This window comes from Diabrotica virgifera, chromosome 2, assembly GCF_917563875.1.
Source record: "Diabrotica virgifera virgifera chromosome 2, PGI_DIABVI_V3a".
Taxonomy (NCBI): Eukaryota; Metazoa; Arthropoda; class Insecta; order Coleoptera; family Chrysomelidae; genus Diabrotica; species Diabrotica virgifera.
In genome coordinates this window covers 11,584,332-11,606,785 of record NC_065444.1, presented here as the reverse complement: position 1 = coordinate 11,606,785, position 22,454 = coordinate 11,584,332, and the positions used below count along the sequence as shown (strand labels likewise).

The 22,454-nt window shown below is 32.8% G+C and overlaps 1 protein-coding gene across 3 annotated transcripts in view; it reads right to left on the bottom strand.

Annotated features, from left to right (window-relative positions):
- The window catches only part of LOC126879961 (serine-rich adhesin for platelets), a 960,737-nt gene that overhangs the window by 138,614 nt on the left and 799,669 nt on the right, over positions 1-22,454 (bottom strand). For all 3 annotated transcript variants that reach the window (XM_050643380.1, XM_050643382.1, XM_050643381.1), the window contains one exon: positions 7,799-7,966. In XM_050643380.1, the coding sequence (XP_050499337.1) occupies positions 7,799-7,966 (168 nt within the window). The remainder of the gene's footprint in view (positions 1-7,798; positions 7,967-22,454) is intronic.

Sequence of the window (22,454 nt, the reverse complement as noted above, 5' to 3'; positions counted from 1 at the left end):
TACTCATAACATATATTATTATAATAAAAACTATCGATATTACGAGTGAAAATTGCCAAAACTAGCAAAATTCCAATCAAAAATTAGGTGGGAGAAAATGTAATCTCAAAGTTAAAAATCGGTATATGTTAAAAAAATGCTTTTTCTCGGCTTCCCATGGAGCAATTTTCTTCATTCTTTTTTTGTTCCCAAGTAACTCGAGTAGAAACATCGCATTATTAAATGTCAAACTTGCTTTTGTTTTGTTATAATAGATTAATTTATTTATAAGAAAAGAAAACTACATATTTTTTCCAGTTGCAGACTTTTTTAGATAAACTTACTACCAGTGTACCTTTTAACGTTAAAAATACAAATATTTTCATTTGAAAGTTGTATAATTACTTAAACAATCTTTATTTAAACAAATTAAAAATTTTTCTTATAATAAATAAATTAATTTATTATAACAAAACAAAAGCAACTCTGACATTTAATAATGCGTTAGTTCGATGGATCTACTCGAGTTACTTGGGAACAAAAAAAGAATGAAGAAAATTGCTCCATGGGAAGCCGAGAAAAAGCATTTTTAACGTATACCGATTTTGAACTTTGAGATTACATTTTCTCCAACCTAATTTTTGATTGGAATTTTGCTATTTTTGGCAATTTTCACCCGTAATGTCGATAGTTTTTATTGTAATAATATATGTTATGAGTACATATTTTAAAGATATGAAAATTGGTTTAGAGAAAGAGGACAAAAATAAAAAGGTGATGGTTTAAAAAACATGATCCTATTGTTTATATCTTTGCCGTAAATGTCGGCCAACTTCATACCTCACAATTTAATAATCCAAAGTAAAAAATGCTTAAATATTAAAGGCAAACAAGTTATGCGATAAAATAACCGTTACCCTACCCAAATCGGACGCCTATGACCAGTACTATAAATTCGCAATGGATGGAATCGATTTATCTCTAGAAGATAAATATGCGTACTAATTTCTGTTGTTCTATATAAAAGCGTTCTGAAGGTATTTAAGAAAAAATAATTACAAGACGCCATTTTCAAAGAGCTCTAGCTCCTTTAGGAAGCATTTTCGGACAAGGTGAATTTGGTTAAATTGTCTTAAAATTACCTAAGGAATGTCCTGTCCTTGTTTGTCGGTAGAGTTTCTGGACACCCTGTATATCTACGTTCAATTCTGAATATAAACTTAAAACTGCCCAAAATATTACGAAGGTTTGGACGAAATAAACTATTGTTATGCTATAAATCCACAGCGAAACCCACCCAAACAATAACCCCGAAATAATGCATTCTACATTTGGCGCAGAACATTCAACGAATCCATGATAATTTAGCGGACTGTAAGGAAATCTGAGAGCGAAAACTCATCTGGAATTTCCATTAACGATATTGTCGCCAAAGTTCCTTTGAGTAATTTATCGACACAATCAACACTGCGAATAATACAGTCAAGCAACAAAAGGCAATTATATGTACACACTACACACGGCGACAACGGTACGGCATAATGAAATTGGGACTGAAATAATTTTCCTCGGAAATTTGTGACGAAAACGGCACTAATTGGATCAATGCGAACTTTATACAATCATGTAAAATTAATAATAAACTAGAAAACGAAGCATTTAAAAATTACTGACCACTATTTTTTAACTGTAACAGGTATATGGGGAAAGTCAATAGAAAAGGCGTACCATCTTGTATCGAAATTTTTACTGAGTCATGGTTCTTTATTAACCTTTAAGCTCCTAGCGTTACATATATGTAACGCAAATACCGCTAAAATCGTAAGCCTTAAATTCGGGAAGTGATTCTAATTTTAACTAGATGATAATGCAAGATTTTCAAGGGACACTTCTTTACTAGTTTTCAGCAGTTGGTTCGAGGATTTGTGCTAACCTGTTTATTTAGTTGAGTGTTTTATGTGACTGTGTTTATTATTTATGGTAAAAATGGAACTCAAGCTTGAGTAAGTATATTTTTACTATTCTTTTGTTATTATATTTTGTTTAAAGTGTTTTCAATTGAGAATAAATTAATGTCTTTTCTTATTGATAATAGAGAGTTTTTGTGCACACAAATACGTAAACGTAACGCATCTTTTTGAGATATACGCTTGCGCATTAATGGTTGAACTCCCGTATCGCGATACGTATTACCTAAGGTTACGGGCTGGTACGTTAGGTTCATACGCATCCCTATCGAGCCGAAAGTCACCGAATACACACGAGGATCTTGCCCGATTACCTACCAAATGAACATTTCATCAGCGTACTACCCGTTTATAAACATTTTAAGGTTATATTGGTTATTGGTTTAGTCTATTTGAGTTAAATTATTCTGTTTGTAATTGGAAATTGGAACTTCATAATAGATTTAAAATTTTATTGTTTTTAGTTGTCTATTAATAAAGCAAAACAAACAAATCTTGTATTAATTTAAGAAATACAGTGATCACCACAATTAATACCTAACTAGATAAACAAATGACCTAGTTTCAGTAAAATTTTCAAATAAATATTACCACACTATTTACATTATACCTACTGGAATTCTGATGTAGGTATACAATAATTTACAACTAAAAAGTAGGTATAAACAAAAATAAAAAAAATTTAACCTAAGGAAAAATAATATTTTTATATTTAAATAGAAGCAATTAAAACCATACAATTTCATCATTCATTTATCTTTTTTTACATTTGTATATTAATTGTATATTGTGTGAACATTGTTTTATTTTTTTGAATGTCAACGGAATTTAAAAGTGACTTTACGATTTGCTTTACGTTACGTTAAGGCAGTTACAAAAACTACCTATTTTAACATTCATCCTCTACGACACGTTAGTTGCTTTACGTATACGGAGATGCGTACGTTACGTAGCAACAAAAACTCCCTAATATCAATTTTTAGAAATTTTATCCTGGTTTTGTAAAAAATGCCTTTAATTTTTGGTGTTACATATATGTAACGCTAGGAACATATGGGAGCAAAAATCGGAACTTTTGGAATTGTAACGTATTGTTTATTCCAAAAAAGGGTTTTCTCTTCAAGAAGCGCTGGAGATGATTGATGCCGTTGAAACTTTAGACGTTGATGCTATACAGGGTGTCCCGAAAAGATTGGTCATAACTTATACCACACATTCTGGGGTCAAAAATAGTTCGATTGAACTAAACTTACCTTAGTATAAATATGCTTATAAAAAAAGTTACAGCCCTTTGAAGTTACAAGATGAAAATCGATTTTTTTCAATATATCGAAAACTATTAGAGATTTTTTATTGAAAATGGACATGGGGCCTTCTTATGGCACAAACATCTTAAAACAAAATTATAGTAAAATTTGTCCACCCCATAAAAATTTTATGGGGGTTTTGTTCCCTTAAACCCCCCCAAACTTTTGTGTACGTTTCTAAAATTTTTTTGCCTCTTAGTATTTTTTAGATAAGCCAGTTTTTATCGGGATGCGTCTTCTTTTTTAATATATTTACATAAAAATTTTATGGAGGTTTTTTCCTTTAAACCCCCCAAATGTTTGTGAACGTTTCAATTAAATTATTATTGTGGTACGATTAGGTAAACACAGTGTTTTTAAAACTTTTTTGCCTCTTAGTCTTTTCTTGATAAGTCAGCTTTTATCGAGATGTGGCTTCTTTTTCAAAACATATCTAATAATGTAAATTATAAATAAATTTTCAGATTATTAACAGCTCTCTATAATCATACTTAACCATATACAAATATGTGGTGGATTCGACCAATATACAAAATATCTCGATAACCACTGGCTTATCGAAAAAGTACTAAGAGCCAGAAAAGTTTTAAAAACATTGTGTTTATCTAATAGTGCAACAAAAATAATTTAATTGGTACGTACACAAAAGTTTGGGGGGGTTTAAGGGAACAAAACCCCCATAAATTTTTTATGGGGTGCACAAATTTCACTTTATTTTTTTTTAAGATGTTGCTACTATAAGGATGCCACACGTCCATTATCAATAAAAAATTTCTAGGAGTTTTCGATATATGAAAAAAAAATCGATTTTCAGTTTGTAACTTCAAAGGCTGTAACTTTTTTTGTGTGCACTATTGTATATAGGTAAGTGAGGTTCAGTCAACCTATTTTTGACCGCAGAATCTGTGGTATGATTTATGACCAATCTTTTCGGGACACCCTGTATATAGGTACTGATACCCCAGAATTGAATGTGCTTTCAGACGAGGAGTTTGGTGATGAGGAATATTTTATAATGATTTTAACAGGCTGTCCTAGAGAATTCTAAGAGCACCTGTTGAACTTGTTTTACGAAATATTGAAAGAGATTTCGACATATATGATGATATTGCCGAGGCTCAGCCTTCCAGATCATCAGCAAAAGCTAAAAAACTAGTAAAAGGAAAGTTGAAGTTGATCTTATGGACCAGAATGTAGCTAGATACCAAGTAGGAATTTGCTCTAAATAATGATGGTGGTGTCTATTTTCATTGATGCTGGACATAACTGGGCATAATAGATCCTATGATCCTATGCCACAACTAGAATTTCGAAGGTGTCTAGTAACATCGTATATTACGAAATATGGTACCAAACCAAAAGATGCAGGCAGGCCATCTTCGTCCAATGTAGTCGTAGATATAAGATATGATAAGATTGATCATCTCCTTTTGACGGAGACGTATTGCAGATGGATGCTCTAGTTCATATGTGCGTACCATTGGTTAGAAGTGCAATGTGGGAGTGTGCATCAAGTGCAAAATAGATTTTCGTCTATAATAACTTGATTATGATTTTCATTTATCTAGTTTTAATTTGTTTGTTATTTTAAAATTTATAATCGGAAATATTTTAAATATGTTTGCTCCTATACCTTCCTAGCGTTACATATATGTAACGGCAATTTTCTAAAAAATTAAAAATAATTAAGAAAAGAATGTATGTATTTTGTTTTAAAACCTTCTCCTAAATACATAAAAAAAAATAAAATTTTCTAAATAAATTAATTCAGGATCTTAAGGGTTAACATTTAGACAAAAAGAGCGACTTGTTTCATTTATTTTTGGAAAAACGCTAAAATTGGCTTGCTTCAGCATTTATAATTGTTTTTTTTTTATTTTACGCTTAAAGTAATTATTTTACGAGAAAATCACAAGAATAACTTTCGTCTTAAAATAACCCTTTAATACGTGATAAAAAAGAGAATTACTTATTTGTTTAAAATTGTTCAGTTGCCCAAAACCAGCTCTTAGTTTAGCTTTAAGGTTTAGAAACAATTGCGCTGTGTTAAAAAAAAGAAATATCACCGGTTCTATGGGTCGCACAATCTTTCCTTTTGTTTTAAAAAATGTTTTTTTCATTACTTTCTAGTAGAGGGTGTATTTTGTTTTCTTGTATAGATAAAAAAAGGCGCAGATAATTTAATTGATTATAAAGCAAAAAATGATACTTCATTCTGTATCAATTATTTGTGAGTAAACTATTTATTAAAAATGAATATACTTCTTTAAAAACACGAAAATTTGAGTCCTTAAGAAGGGAATGAGACTAAAAAAGCCCTTTAAAAATATTGACAAAGCACCTATACAACCATTTGAAAATGAAATAGAAATAAACAAATAGAATTTTTTAAAAACTACTTGACCGATTGGGCCTGCAATATATGAATGGTAAGCAACTAAGCAAGTTGCATTTTTGACCGGTGTCGGAAAGTTGGTCGAGAACACTTCGTCGACGGAAAATTAGTCGACAACATTTGGTCGACAAACAGTTGGTCGAATGCACAATTCATCGAATGTACAATTCGTCGACGAACATTTGATCGAATGGATTTTTCGTCGATAAAGACCCAAAGGGAATAATACATGACGGAAACAAGTCAATATTTATAAAGTTAGTTTCTTGTACCATATCACAAAAATTATTTTATAGATTGCCAGTCCTAAGCCTTGGCTAAAGTGTGAAGGGAAGTTTATTATCACGGTTTCTTTACTTTTTCATTGATATTGACTGATTATTGCAGTCGAAAACATTGTACGGAAATGCCTCGATTTCCTAACAATTTATTTACCTCAGCATCTCGTATATTTCGTCTTGTCCGCTGTCCGCAAGTGCCCCCAAATTTGACTTGTCCGGAAATCCTCTGTTCGCAAGTGCGCCGACACCAAAAAGAAGAACGGTATAACATCACTAATTAAAATATCGGTTTATATTTGCTGTCTACTCTCCCGCCGCAGCCAATTTTTTCATTAAATTTAAAAATAATTAAGATTTAGAAAAAAAAATTAACAAAACCCCAAAAAAAATTCAGATATGTATAATACAATATTCCAATTAACAGGGCCGGCGATAACGGGCCTGCAAGGGATGCACTGCAGGCGGGCGCCCCTATTCAGGGGGCGCCAAACTGAGCTTTTTGTTCTGCTGGTGCTATACAAAATATCAATTTAAAAAACCAAAGGGCGCCTATGCTAGTGTTGCAGGCAGGCGCCTTATACCCTAGCACCGGCACTGCCAATTAACAAAATAAAAACCAATAATCCGTCGTTTGTCACCATTAATCCCTTTATCCTAAAGATAAATAACAGTTTGTCGACGAAAAATTTATTCGATCATGTGTTCGTCGACGAATTGTACATTCGATGAATTGTGCATTCGACCAACTGTTTGTCGACCAAATGTTGTCGACTAATTTTCCGTCGACGAAGTGTTCTCGACCAACTTTCCTAGACCCATTTTTGACAATACGTTGTTATCTAATAATTAAAAAGACTCCGGAATATTGCAGAAAATAATAGGTTTCTTTATATAGGGCTATAATAACTAAAAAAATTCAGATACCTGGATTTGTCACATTCCCGAGAGAAATAATAATTCCCTGAGCTAATTATAGAGAAATATAATAATTATAATTAAATATTTTCCTATTCTTAAAGGATACAATACACTGAATACGACTTAAATATAGGCAACCAACTATGCACGGTAGTTTATTTTTAAAACTTCTCTATAATAATTTATAATTAGTCCAAAAGTAAAATAAAAATCAAGAGTACAATACTTAACGGTTGCAGTCCCACCACCCTAAATCAGCTGGAAATGGTTTTATTGCCAATTGGCAACAAAAAAAGCTTACACATGGAATTTTTGAACAATTAGATGAAATAAAAACCTGTACCGGACATTCAGCAATTAGAAAATAATCATAAGATGATGTCACTATATCGTGCAAGATTTGATGATGATGGAAGATGACGAAGAACAAATATTATAGACTAAAATACCACAAAAGACTGTTTAATTAGAATATTAATAACGATATATTGCTATTCTCACCTACGTATACTTGTTAATGATATTAAAAATCTATAATTTGTAACCCTTTCGTGGCTCAGTCGTAATACCTTTGAACCCAAAGGTCGTGAGTTCGAATTCCTGTGGGTGGGAAATGTACCTTTATTAAAAAAATAATAAATGAAAATAGTTTCTATCCTTGTGAGATCAGTACTCACCTTAGGGACCGCAGACATTCGGATTCAATAAGCGTCTCTTTGTAAAGTCAATGATGTCGACTTTACTAAGTAACAAGATATTTACTCAAAACACACACTACACATTACTCCCTTGAGCTAGTAGTAGACCCTGTAATTACGTTGCTAAAGGTTCCAAACCAAGGTCAGAAAACAAAAAGAAAAAGAAATAAACAATTTACCAATTTTCAAAATATTAACAAATTACATAATTTTTGTTTAAACTAATCCGTTTTTAATAAATCTATCCACTTACCGTAAACTTATCAATAAGAACTTGGTTAAGCAGCTCGGAATACGGTCTGGATGATCTTTTGGAAGCGGGGGGTCTGCGTCTGGTAACGGGGGGACTGTCGGTATCTTCGGGGGGATCGGTATCATGGGATTCGGAACTATCACCGGCGCCCCCGCCACTCGTAACTATCTGTAAAAATTATTCACAAGGTTTTATTACAAACAGAAGTATATTCTTAGTATTATGTATTCCGTATTTCGATGTGTACAAGAGAAATGATGTACCAAGTAATACCTATGACGTACTGCACTGACTTTTAAATTAGTTTTACTAAAATATTCGTTTTTATATGAGGTTCAAGTTCAATTCTGGCTCTAATATGTTTTACAATTGACTGTAATGTATTATTATAGATATCACGACATACGTATGTTACCTGAAACGAAGTAAAATGTAAAAGAGATCAAAAATATATAAATATATATAAAATATATAAAAGAGATCATTTTGAATTGGTTGGTCCTACCATTTGTATATGGTTTAATGACCAGCCTGAAGATGATGGACAAGAACACAATCCATAGCTTGATTGTAAGCGAATCTGCCTTTAATACTCCATGATGTGACAAGAAAAACTGTGTTGCGTGATTTGACGTTTCTACTTTGGACATGTGTCCTAAATCTTGATACATATTATCTCATAAATATCCGACTCGATAAGAACAAGAGGACTTTTCTAGCTTAAGAAAGAATGAAGAAGAAGGTGTACAAAATCTTATCGAACATCCAAGTAAAAATTTCAGGATACACAACACTATTAAATCTAAGACCCTAACACGAACATTAACAATCAGGATATACAGGGTGTCCAGAAACTCTACCGACAAACGAAGACAGGAGATTTCTCAGATAATTTTAAGACAATTTAACCCAATTCACCTAGTCCGAAAATGCTTCTTAAGGGAGCTAGAGCTCCTTGAAGATGGCGCCATGAAATTAGTTTTTCTTAAATACCTCCAGAACGCTTCAATTTAGAAAAACGAAAATTGGTATGCTTATTTACTTTTCAGAGATGAATCGATTCCATCCATTGCAAATTTCTAGTACCGGTCATAGGCGTCCGCTTTGGGTAGAGCAACGGGTATTTTATCGCATAACTTTTTTGTCTTTAACTTTTATGCATTTTTGACAACGGATTATTAAATTGTGAGGTATTCTAGTACTAAAAGGTACTCTTGTTTTAAGTCGGTAGGACACACCGTTTTCTAGAAAAATCGATTTGAAAGTTTTTCGTTTTTGGAATTTAAAAAAAAAATTGAAAGAACTTTTCTACAAAAAACGAATTATTTTACCAACATAAAGTAAGAGTAACTTTTAGTACCAGAATACCTCATAATTTAATAATCTAGTGTCAAGAATGCTCAAAAATTCAAGACAAAAAAGTTATGCTATAAAATAACTGTTGACCTACCCAAAACGGACGCCTATGACCAGTACTAGAAATTCGCAATTAATGAAATCGATTTATCTCTGGAATATAAATAAATGTACCAGTTTTCGTCTTTCTAAACAGTTTTTTTTGAAAATTTTTTTTTCTAATTAAAAAGCGAAAAATTTTTTTAATCGATTTTTCTAGAAAACGGTGTGTCCTACCGATTTAAAACAAGAGTATCTTTTAGTACTAGAATACTTCAAAATTTCATAATCCAGTGTCAGAAATGCATAAAAGTTAAAGATAAAAAAGTTATGCGATAAAATAACCGTTGCCCTACCCAAAACGGACGCCTATGATCGGTACTAGAAATATGCAATGAATGGATTAGATTTATATCTTGTAGATAAATACGCGTACCAATTTTTGTTTTTTTAAATTGAAGCGTTCTGGAGGTATTTAAGAAAAACTAATTACAAGACGCCATCTTCAAAGAGCTCTAAGCATTGTCTTAAAATTATCCGAGGAATCTCCTGTCTTCGTTTGTCGGTAGAGTTTCTGGACACCCTGTATAAAGCAGTAATTAGACCGGTGATCATGTATGGGTGTCAGACCTGTACGCTGACAGAAGCAATGGAAATCAAACTCCGACATTTTGGGAGAAAAATCCTGAGAATTATCTTTGGACGTCACAACTTGGATATTAACCCCAATACTAACCAGTACCGAATTAAAACAAATGCCGAGGTCAAACAAATCTATAGGGATAGCGACGTAGTCCAAGAGATTAAATTCCAACGTCTAAGATGGACTGGACATGTCCATAGACTCCCTAATAACCGCCTTACTAAATTAATCTGGAAGCAGGTTGTGTAGTCAACCCAGGCCCAACCTGAGTTACAGTAAACAGCCCTGAGCCCTAGACTATATATCATTACAGTTACTATTAAGGTATTTAAGGTCTTATTATACATTCATAACTATTCTACGAAGTAAACCCTATGCATATTTTCCAGGAAATAAAAATAAAATTACACCATGAAATAAGGTTTACTCAAAAGGCTCTGTGGAGGGGAGCGAGTCTGGAGAGCGCCGTTTCTTTAAAGTTTCATTATAATTCAGTACATTATACATTATAACGTAAACATGCAGCTGATATCACCCCTATGCAGAAGGCAGTGGTTTGTGATTAATAAATTTGTAAAAAACGACTTAATATTCTCTTCAGTTTACTTAGTATTAGGTACTACTTGGTACACCAATTTGATCTGAGTTTGGTGCAATAAAATAAATAATAATAAAAAAGGGTAAGAAAGACTACAATGTAAAAAGCCTTTAACAGCACGAAATTCTACTAAAATCAGGCGAAGAATGAAGGAATTATCTTAGGCAGAACTGAAAATCTAATGGATAAAATTATACATGATCTACTGGTAAAGAAAATATCGTATTCTTACTTAACAGTTTACTTCCGCTTTATATTTAGTTTGATGTCTATAAGAAATAATTTTATTGATTTAAAATCGCTGAGTTTAATTGGAGATGACTGCTTTTCATTTATATTTTGAGCAGAGTTAAATATACCAAGTAAGAAAAGTGTTTTATAATTTTAGTTTATTCAGAGTAAGAAATTTAATAAAATCTGAGATGAAACAAAGGAAGTGGTATTAGAAAAATATTATAAAACTATTCCATATACGCTTGTTCAATTGAAATCGATCTTTGGTCATTTTAGCCTTCATCGTCATAATCAGTGGCATTACAGTGACATTACATCGTTCGTGAGTCTTTGCTGCATTTACTATTGTCTTGGTTGGTCCTGTGCAGCTATTTCCCATGGTCTCACCCCAATTTTCTCCAGATCCGCTCTGACTGAATCTTTGCATCTTTTTCTTGGCCGACCTACATTCCTTCTCTCACCTGGTATTTCCCAAGACACATTGTTTATAAGGCAATTGCCGTTATTTCGTATAATATGTCCTGCCCATCTTGGTATATTGGCCTTTATTCTATCTGACTATATTTTCTTTTCTGAAGAGAGACTCTAGCTCGCTGTTGTGTCTGCGCCTCCATTCGTTTGTCACGCCTACTCTGCAAGGGCCATATATCACTTGAAGGATTCTACGTTTCTAAACCAGCACTTTATTTTCTTCGCTTATTATCCTTACTTATCCCTTATTACCCTTATCAGCCATGTTGTGCTTCCATACTCGCCTGCTGGTTGTAATATGGTCTTATATGTTTGGATTTTTTTCACCTCGTGAGAGCAGCTTTGACTTCATTAGATGTTGTTTAGGTTAGCCTTGCACACAATTATATTAATCACTCAATTAACGTTCTGCAATGTTAACTATGTTTGTCATTTTAAGTAACGGGAATTAAAAATGGCGATTGTTGGTAAAAATCCGTCCAAATATCTCCTAGTGGAAAAAAGTTACAACGAAAGAAATGGAGGATATTAGAGCATCCATCTTGTAGTCCCGATCAATGGCCTTGAGATTTTCACATCTTTGAGACACTGAGAAAGACACGCCTTGACATTTTCACAGCTTTGGGACACTTTGGGACGGAGAAAAGCAAAAAGTAATCGTTTTCAGTCGGATGAAGAAGTACAAATTATTGTAAAACTTGCTGCTTACTACTGAAGAGATGTAAATATTGTTGATTATATTGCCATGTTCCGTTTACTATTTTTCGATTTGAGCATCATTGAGCAACTGTTTATTATTTTACTCATTTCTTATAGAGTCAATACTAAATATAAACAAAAACCTTCATTTAAAAATTACTTTTAAGATGGATGTATAAAGGTTTTTCTATATACCATGAAAAAAGTGACGTATGACAGATAAAGATGAGTAAGCGGTGGGGGTAACGAGACAGTGTTACACAAAATTCTTACCAAGCTAGTCTAGCTGCGGCCTATTCAAAATTTTGAACAAATAAAGTGATTAGTGTGCTTTTCCAAAAAGTTTAAAGTATTGTGCTTATATAATAAAGAGGAGAAAAAAAGAACGCTTGTTCGTTAGAACCACAAGAGAATTTTTTAATTTTTTTAGGTAGATACGCACTAAAAATTTCACTTTTGGTTCAACTTACTAGTGTTTTGGTACCGGAGTTAGTGCCTACTTAATATTGGTACAACATTAACCGCTCAGTAGATTTTACAGAATGTCATACTTTATGGTTTAGATTTTTTTAAACGCAGTGATATGGATATGTATCAATGTAAGTAGCGTAGATTGTAAAATTTACATATAAATGATGCTGGTTGCTAATTCAGCCATTTCACAAATCATCAACTGTAATAATAACATTTATGATTTGTCAATATAAATATTAACGTTGTTTCCAAACGTATTATCAAACTTATACAATGTGTGTATGTATACTTAATTAATTGAATTATAATATATTATAATGAATAACAATAAAATGTCTTATTAATTATTATCAAACACTAGAACAAAGTTTTGTTTCGCTTATTTTTCTTATCTACTTTGTTAAAATAGGCAACAGTTGTCTACCATTGCCAAATTTTCATTCGAAACATTGTACATACGTTTGAGGAAGATATGGCACAATAACTACGGACAATTGTGAAAAATAGAAGTTGGTAACATTTTGACCGAGTGGAGTGAGTTCCAGTAAATTTAATATAAAACTATATCAAGCAGATTAACGCAAAAAGGACAAAGCATAATTTATATTATTTTTGTAGTTATGTGAGCAGAGATGACCGATGTGGAAAATATGTTAGAAACAATATGTACCAAAAACAAAATACTTTTGAGAAATGCTACACGCTACGTTCTGGCCATATGACACACCGCTCTGCCCTGCTGAAAAATATCATTCTCGCCAATATACTGTTGTAGAATTGCTTTTTAAAAAAAAATTCAAAAAAATTATAGTTCATCATTTAAAAAGAAAATTAAATTTATATCAAAGACCATGAGATCATAGATTCTCATCCCAATCTAATTTAGCTATTAAACAGTGTTTTGGGAAAGTGAAAACGATTAGTGATAATGATTCGACGAAGTGAATTGGTACACTAACAAACAATTCGGGATTAGAAAGTGGACATATCGTTTGGCGAGAACAATAATGTTTTTAAAATGTTTCCGGGAAGGTTTAATGATGGTAAACACTTTGTTTTAGGTTTTAGAAGTAAAAGTAGTATGTAGGAGAAAACTAATTATGATATTTCTTAAAACTTGACAAATTGGGAAGTTATATAGAAAAATATTTGCTTCTTAAGAAATGGGTATGAAAGGTTTTGAGAGAGGCGTGTTTTTGATTGGGTGGAAAAGATTGGTAGAAGGGATAAGAGAGTTGGAGTCTGAATTTGCGAGAGAAGAGAGGGTCACTGTATAATGGATATCTGGTGAGAGCAGTCGAGTTTTCAAAAGTGAGAAATCAGTGTAGAGTGGTGTTATCGGCCTTTGCGAGCAGAATCAAGTTGAAACCAAATTGTCGACCGGTTGAAAAATTAAATTTCCTGGTCCGAGGGAGATTCCTTTGTTTTGTCTAGAACAAGTAGCTGATTGATATCTATTTGCACAAGATATCGAGCAAGGAGAAAATTTATTAAGAGAATTCGAGCAAGTTCCTGTGTGTTGTTTTGGAAGCAGTTTGGACGAGAGGGACCTTTTCGCAACATCCAGAGAGTACGTTGGGAGAATCGAGAACCACGCAATCCAGAAAAAGAGGAAGAGAAGAAACAAAAAGGTTAGTCAAATCATTTGTCGGAATGGAGAGAATTTGTTTATATCAAAACCATATTTGCTTATTTGTTTATTGAACATTACTATAACGCAGTTAGTCATTTCAAATTTAAGAATTCAATTCAAATGAATAAAATAAATTTTATTAAATTTAGTATGAGAAAATAATAATTTATTTAAATATTTTTTTTTGTTAAAACCAAAGAGATATCAGAATTAAAGTTTGATTTATTAAGCAAGAAATTGTTGCAACAAAGTTAAATTTAGTATCTTTTAAATCATATGTACACGGCTTATTTGGTAAATCAATAATACTCGTATATTACAATTATATGACATTGAATGTTTTTAATTTCCCTGTTCCATCCTGGGAGAAGTAAGCAACTAGAAATACTAGAAGCTACAAATCATAGGTATTGTATCGAATACAAAATTAGCCCTGAGAATTAAATTTATTGGAATATTTAAATCGAATTTAGTTTTGTTTTACATAGGCAGTGATTAAAGTAATTGAATAATTAATTAAATTAATAATTTGCTAATCAATCTAAATAAAGAGATAAAGTATATCATAACAATACATAGGTATTGGATTTTGACAAGAGCCGATCATGTCGATATAGTACACAAGTTTACGGGAAATTTTCAAGCTCATAGCTCTTGTCAAAATTCATTACCTATACTTAATTTTACAATGCTTGGTAGTAGGATCTTTTGAAGTTAATTTTGATATTTCGCAGCATTTACGATATCCTCAATAGTTCAAGACATCTTAACCCTGAAACTGACATACAATCCCAAATCATCACTCCTTTAGGAAATTTTACTGTTTGGTTCGAACAATCCTTGTGAAAAGCCTCACGCTTAGCGCGAATAACTCTTCTTATTCTTCTTCTTCCTTCTTGTATGTAGGCTTTAAAGCCTGTTTCTTCTTCAATATTATCCTCCTAAATTGTTTAGGTTATCGCACCACCTTTTTCTTGGTCTGCCAATACTTCTTCGTCTATTTGGTGACTTATCTCGTGCTATTCGTACTATCCTATCCTCTGCCATTCTACTAATGTGTTCGTTCCACTCCTGTTTCCGTTTTGTCACCCATCCATTTATGTCTTCTATATTGCATGATCTTCTTATGTTTTCGCTCCTCTCCCTATCCAACGGACTTTTCCCTGATATTCGTCGGAGTATTTTCATCTCTGTTGTTTCTAGTAGTCGTCTCGTTTTAGATGTGTCAGGCCTTGTCTCCGCCGTGTATGTTAATATAGGTCTAATTGCTGCTTTATAGATTCTTGCTTTTGTGTCTTGTCTTAAGTGTTTGTTCTTCCAGATTGTGTCATTAAGAGATCCCGCCGCTTTACTTGCTTTTAAGCTTTGTTGTCGTACTTCCTCTTCAACATCTCCGTAACTGGTTATATCTATTCCCAGATATCTAAACCTTGCTTCCTCCTTTATTATTTTCCCATCAATTTCGATTTTACATCGTAGTGGGTATTTAGATGTTGTCATACATTTGGTTTTTTCTGCTGATATTATCATATTGTATTTCTTGGCTGTTGTATTAAAGATGTGTATTAATCTTTGGAGATCGTCTTCTGTCTCGGCGATTAATGCGGCGTCGTCTGCATAACACAATACTTTGATTTCTTTATTCCCCATTCTGTAACCATGACCTTTACGTACTGCTTCTATTATTTCGTCCATTATTATATTAAAGAGCAGTGGGCTTAATGAGTCACCTTGTCTGTCTCCACTTTGTACTGGTATAAACTGCGTTAGTTTTCCATTTATCTTTGCCTGTATTCGATTATGAAAGTAGATGTTTTCGATGGTTTGTATAATATTGATTGGTATATGTTTCTTCCATACAGTAAATGTAAGACGTCTTCGACTTGGATGCGATCGAAAGCCTTTGTCAGGTCTATAAAACATAATTATGCTGGTTTATTGTACTCAATGGCCTTTTCTGTGATTTGTCTCAGTACAAATACGGCGTCTACGCAGGATCTTCCGGATCTGAATCCTTGTTGTTCATCTGATAAAGTTGTTAGTTTATTGATTTTGTTGGTTAGGACTTTTGTGGTTAGCTTAAGTGCGGTGTTTAGTAGATTTATACCTCTATAATTGTTGGGGTCTTCTTTGTCTCCTTTTTTGAACATTGGTATCATTATGCTGTTTCTCCATACGTCTGGTATCTTGCAGTGCAATATTAGTTTTTGTATAAATTTTGTCATCTCTAGGGTTATACTTTCTCCTCCGTATTTTAGAAGCTCGTTTGTTATTCCGTCTGGTCCTGGTGACTTCCTATTTTTGAGTGAATTTATGGCTACCCCTACTTCCTGAAAACTGATTTCAATTTCGTGTCTTAATTCAGGTAGGTTATTATTTTGATTATGATTTTCCTTTCCTGTAAACAGTTCCGTCAAGTATCTTTCCCATTCGTTTGCGGTAATCACCAACTACTACTACTATTGGTTTACAGCGTTCCCCGACGCCTTCCGACTCCTAATCCCCATCCTTCTCTGTTTAACCATAGACCTGGAAGGATTTCCTCTAGTTCTTTTTCAATTTCCTCCCTACAGCTTCTTCTCGGCATTTATCTTTTTCTTCTCCCTTGTGGTCTCTACGCCAAAACCCGTTTAGGGATCCTGTCATCTGGCATTCTCTGTACATGGCCGTACCATATTAGTTGTTTTGTCTTTATGTCGTCAATTATTGTATGTGTGACTCCCATCATTCTCGCATTTTTTTATTTGGTATCCGATCTATTCTTGATTGGCCTGCTGCTCTTCTTCAGAAGTCCATTTCTGTTCACATATTCCAATTTTGATTCATCACTAAAAATTACTCGGGCCCAATCTTCTACCGACCAAGAACATTTAGATTTTGCCCACAATAGCCCTGGTTTGCCTTTGTTTTACTACTAACAGTGGTTTTTTCTTTTCCACCAAGAAAATATAATTTATTATACTGCGAGTACACTTTTAAATTGTTATCTGCAATTCAACTTTATAAAACTTTAATCCAGGTTTATGTATCCACTTGTGACAGCATTACCTTTACAAATTTAATTCAGTTTCATGATTCCATTCAGCTGCGTAACTTACCTTGAACATTTCTTACAAACTTTTAATAAAATTCTTCTATTCCTACCAGAAACTAGTTTTGGACGACTTGGGCTTTTATCTTTTGTATTTAAGAAACTTCCTGATTCTCCATAATGCTTAATTAGATTCCTCACTTTAGTTTTAGTAATATTAAGTTCATCCGCCACTTCATGGATTGTTTTATTGCGGCAATAATTTTTAATCAACAACTCACGAATTATTTTACTTTGCCACGAAGACAAGAAGGTGAAACCTTGTACGAGAAACAGCCGCTTGTGAAACCTGCATATGTGACGATGATCGATGCTTGAGTAAACCAGTGATCTCGGTAAGTCTTTTATAAAATTAGGTAGATATTGTCTGTATAACATAATTACTTTTCTTAATTCTTTTGAAACAAATCCTAAAAAACAGTCCACATACTCTGAGATTCTATTTATTAATAATTTCGCATATGTACTGTTATATTCCTATTTGACATAAGAAATAAGGGTCTACAGTTGTATTTAAAATTCAAATAAAAATAAAGGTTTTCGTTTTTCTCGACCGCGGGCATGTAAATTTGGAACACCCTGTATAAAACAAATTATGTATAGGTAGTTTTTAAGAAAGTGTTTCGGAGAAGTGTTTACGAACCCCAGGAACAATACGACTCAAGTAAACAATTAGAGTGATGTTTAAAAAGAAAGTGTTCGTGGAAAGGTGTGAATAACCACCGATAATTATTCATATTCTAGCAAATAAGATAATAGGTTATTAAATTTGTAAAGAGGGTTAATGTGGAAAGTAAAATTGAAATGGGGAATATTATTTTTTCTTGAAATCCATTAAGATATTTAGAAAAAGGAAAATTTGTGTTGGTAAATACGGATAATTGAAAGTTGCTTTGGATTGTTTGATTTTTGAATGCTGGAAGGGGTATTTGGAAGGAGGAGAATGAATGAGCAATGAGAGAGACAGTATGTTTTGAGCGATCGAGAGGTGAAGTCCAGTCTTCGAGAAGAGTGTACAAAAAAGTGAAACGCCGGGTTGGTTAGTTTTGTCTTTAAAAAATAAAAAGTAAGATATCGTGGAGCAAGTGATAGACCGAGTCGAGATAGTATATAACTCCTTGAGTCTAGAGTATCCCGGTTTTTGTTGAAATGTTTGAAAAAGGTAGAACACGGCATCAGGAGAAGGCAGGAACGAGGGCTGTACGAGGCGTAGTTTTCAAAGGAGCCGAGGCATTACTGGAAGACTTGGACGAGTCGTTGGATCGCAACCCAATCCAATAGGAAACGTGTTTTGTGTGAAGACATTGTCAAATCATCAGTAAAGGTCAGTCTATTTTGTTATGACATGAATGTATGGTTTGTGTATTAAATACCACATTGAAAATTGAGCCACACAATCACTATTAAAAAAAAATTCATCAAACCTAAATCAATTTGTTACTGATAAATCATAATAGTTCATTATAAATAAAATAAATTTGGAGACAAAAAGAAATAAGATTCCCATTTTTGTAACTGTTGTATTAAATAAAGGTAGAAAGATAAGATATAAGAAATATTAAGCAGTTATTGCCATTTAGATAAAATAAACGATTTTTATAATTTCTAATTGAAATCCGTATGTGTGTATTATTTTACTCTCTTTTATCTATCCCGATTAGGAATCCACTGAGAAATACTTTGAAGCCACGAAAGTAAGTAATTGATATTATAATTTAGCCCTGAGATTGACACTATATTGGTATTTGATCTGTTTGATTGATGAGATAATTATTGATTAATTAATTAAGATAAATTACATCTGAGAACATCATTAGATTACAAAAGTAAGATCACAACAGTACATACATGTAATTATTGTACAGCATTATTATCACAATTATTCAAAAATAATAATAATAAATTAACAATCAAACGTCTGAATTTGTTATATATTTTAATTTGTCCCAATATACAGTTGTTAGAGCTCGTATACTGCCCCATATGTAATTCTGGTTGCAATAATTTTTTAAATCTAAAATGTTACTAGCCATAATGATCGGCTCTGTTTTTTTATTCGTCCGTAGCTCATCATTGCTCTTTGGTTAATTTCACCTTTATTGTTCCAGACGTCTGCGTCTGACCAAATTGAAGTTCAAAAAGAAAGTTCGGTCACGTCTCAAACAAATAAAAGAAAAAGGAGATACAGCTGGAAGCAACAGCATGTACTCTACTCGGCAGTCTGGTACATCGATGAGAGTAATATTATAGTCTGGAAACGTTGTAAACAGGAAGGAACAAGCTTTGAATTTCGTAGATACTGTATAAATAAGGGAAGTTTTAACATGATATAAACGAAAGGATCAGGTGGGATGTACATACTTGGAAAATTTCCTGTATAAACTAATTGAGTTAGTTTCTCTGCAGAAAACTACAAGAAGATGTAGGAATAAGAGGCATAAGAGATTTAGGTTAAAAAAGTAACTACACAGAGAGTAATTAAAAACATTTATGTTACGTGTGTCAAAGTTCAAAATAAATAGTGTAAAATATGTACGAGGGTATAAATCGGTAATTTTAAGAGGACGAGTGTGATTCGCTAAGACTCTTTCATGAATAAAACGGTTCAAAACAAAAGATTTATTGTGATTTATTTATGTACAAATTAGTACAATTACACACACCATTGTTATACGCTGTGAGCTCGTACGTAGAGGGGATATTTACAAATTCGCGAACGCCAGTAGTGACAAGTCTGTAAACCTTTACCGGAAATTTGACATAAATGTCAAAGTGATTAATTTAAAATTAAAATTAAAAACATTAATTATAAAAAACTTTAGTTGGTCAAAGCTGTGGTATATATTTTTACCTTAAATATGCTTACGTTTTAAATACTGAATTTAAGTTTTTTTAATGTTCTATTAATCTATTAATCCATTAATCTTAGCGCCATCTACACGATAATTGTGAAAGTATCCGAAGTAAGAAATTCATATTTTGTGAATAGAACGTCAAAATGATTAGCAAAATCTTAAAAAAATCCATTACAATTTAATTACTTTTTTGCGTTGTAAATATTAAGCGATAACAATTAAATAATAAATTTAAAAATTACCGGTGAAAGTTGAATAGTAGTCCGCCAGGAGCGACACCAGCGAAGCTCACAGCGTATACGCTGTGAGCTTCGCTGGTGTCGCTCCTGGCGGATTACTAATGAACTTTCACTGGTAATTTTTAAATTTATTATTTAATTGTTATCGCTTAATATTTACAACGCAAAAAAGTAATTAAATTATAATCGATTTTTTTAAGATTTTGCTAATCATTTTGACGTTCTATTGATAAAATATGAATTTCTTACTTCGGATACTTTCACAATTATCGTATAGATGGCGGTAAGATTAATATATTAATTTATAATTAGATATTACGGAATATTAAAAAAACTTAAATTCAGTATTTAAAACGTATTGTATATTTAAGGTAAAAATATATAACACAGCTTTGACAAACTAATACTTTTTATAATTAATGTTTTTAATTTTAATTTTAAATTAATCACTTTGACATTTATGTCAAATTTCCAGTAATCGTTTACAGACTTGTCACTACTGGCGCTCGAGAATTTGTAAATATCCCTTCTACGTACGAGCTCACAGCGTATAACCATTTAAACACATAAATTCCATTCGTGTATTAATTGATGTAAATAGCTAAACCTACTACTCATGGTATTCAATTTGACAAGTTGTAAAACATTAAATTGTGGATTGTGTCACTGAATGTTTATATATTATATATAGTCTTTTGAGTCCCTTTTACTTTTCAGTGTCGGGACTGACACGTCCTTTCACGTGTGTACAAATGTTGACCATTGTTTCTTATTGTATGCTAATCTGCTTGCTTCTGCTATTGTTTTCCCCTTCCTTTGGATGATTTTAGCGACTACTTTATCCCAATCTTCTCTAGGTCTTCCTCTATTTCTTTTCTTTTGTATCCTGGCTTCCCATATTTTCTTCACCAGTATGTTGTCTTTCATTCTTTTCATGTGTCCCCACCAACTTAGTTGTTTTTCTTCAATATACTCAAGTACAGATTTCGTCTTAAGATCTGTGCGTATATCTGTGTTTCTTATTCTGTCTCTCATTGTCACTCCTCTAACTCTTCGTAAATACTTTATTTCTAGGGCTTGTATATTGCTTTTTAGTTTTCTAGTTAGTATCCATGATTCACAGCCGTATGTAAGCACTGGTCTATATATGGTGTTGAATACAGTTAGTTTGGTTTTTCTTGTGATTTCTTTTTTGTTTAAGAATCTATTTTTTATTGCATGAAATAGTTTTGATGTTTTACTTATCATCTCTTCAACATCTTTGTCCTGCCTTCCATTATTTTCGACTGTAACGCCCAAGTATTGGAAATGGTTTACTTGTTCTATTGCCTCCTCATTAATTTGCATATTTATTACGACTGGTTCTTGCGATATTACCATGGTCTTTGTCTTATGTGTATTTATCTTCATACCCTGTTTACATAATGCGTGATTCCACGCTTGCAGGTTATTTTGCAGGTCTTCTTCTTTTTCTGAGATAACGACTACATCATCTGCGAATGCACATTCCGAAATGGTTACGCTATGGAGATTCCTGTACCCTACATGCAATTTCTTTAGTTGCGGTGTGCACTCTATCATGATTTCGTCCATAAAGATGTTGAAGAGGATTGGGCTCATGACACCTCCTTGCCTTAGTCCTTCAGTTGTTTCGATTTCTGTTTATTTCATGTTTTTATGTATTATGTAGTTCCTATTTCTCTTATAAAGACTTTTGATGATTTCAACTAGTTTATCGTCATCCCCTCTTTTTATCAAGCTGTCCCACACTGTTTGTCGTTTCACCCTGTCGAATGCCTTTTCCAGGTCTATGAAGGCCATATATGCTTTCTTTTTAGACAGTAACGTTTTTTCAATTATTTGTTTTACCGTGAAAATATGGTCTTGTACTCCACGTCCCTTTCTAAAGCCGCTCTGTGCTTCATTTAAAGTAGTTTCTGTAATGTTTCTCAGCTTTTTTTCTAGTACTGTTTCATAGACTTCGAGTGAAGAACATAACAGTGTAATTCCTCGATATTTGTTATAATCTTTGTGGTCTCCTTTCTAATATATCGGAAACATTACTCCTATCTCCCAGTCGTTCGGTATTGTTCTTGTTTGCTTGCTTCTTTGAATAGTTCAGCTAATTGTTGTACGCCTTTCATTCCCATGTACTTCAGCATTTCCGGTGGTATATGGTCGTGTCCGGTTAAGTTTGCGTGTTGCTTCTATTGTATCTTCGATTGTTATCTCGATGCTTGTTCTCTGTTCTTCACTACCTGTCGCGTTACTGTTTTCTTTATTCCTATCCACTTTTGTGGTAGTTAATAATTCTTGGAAGTGTT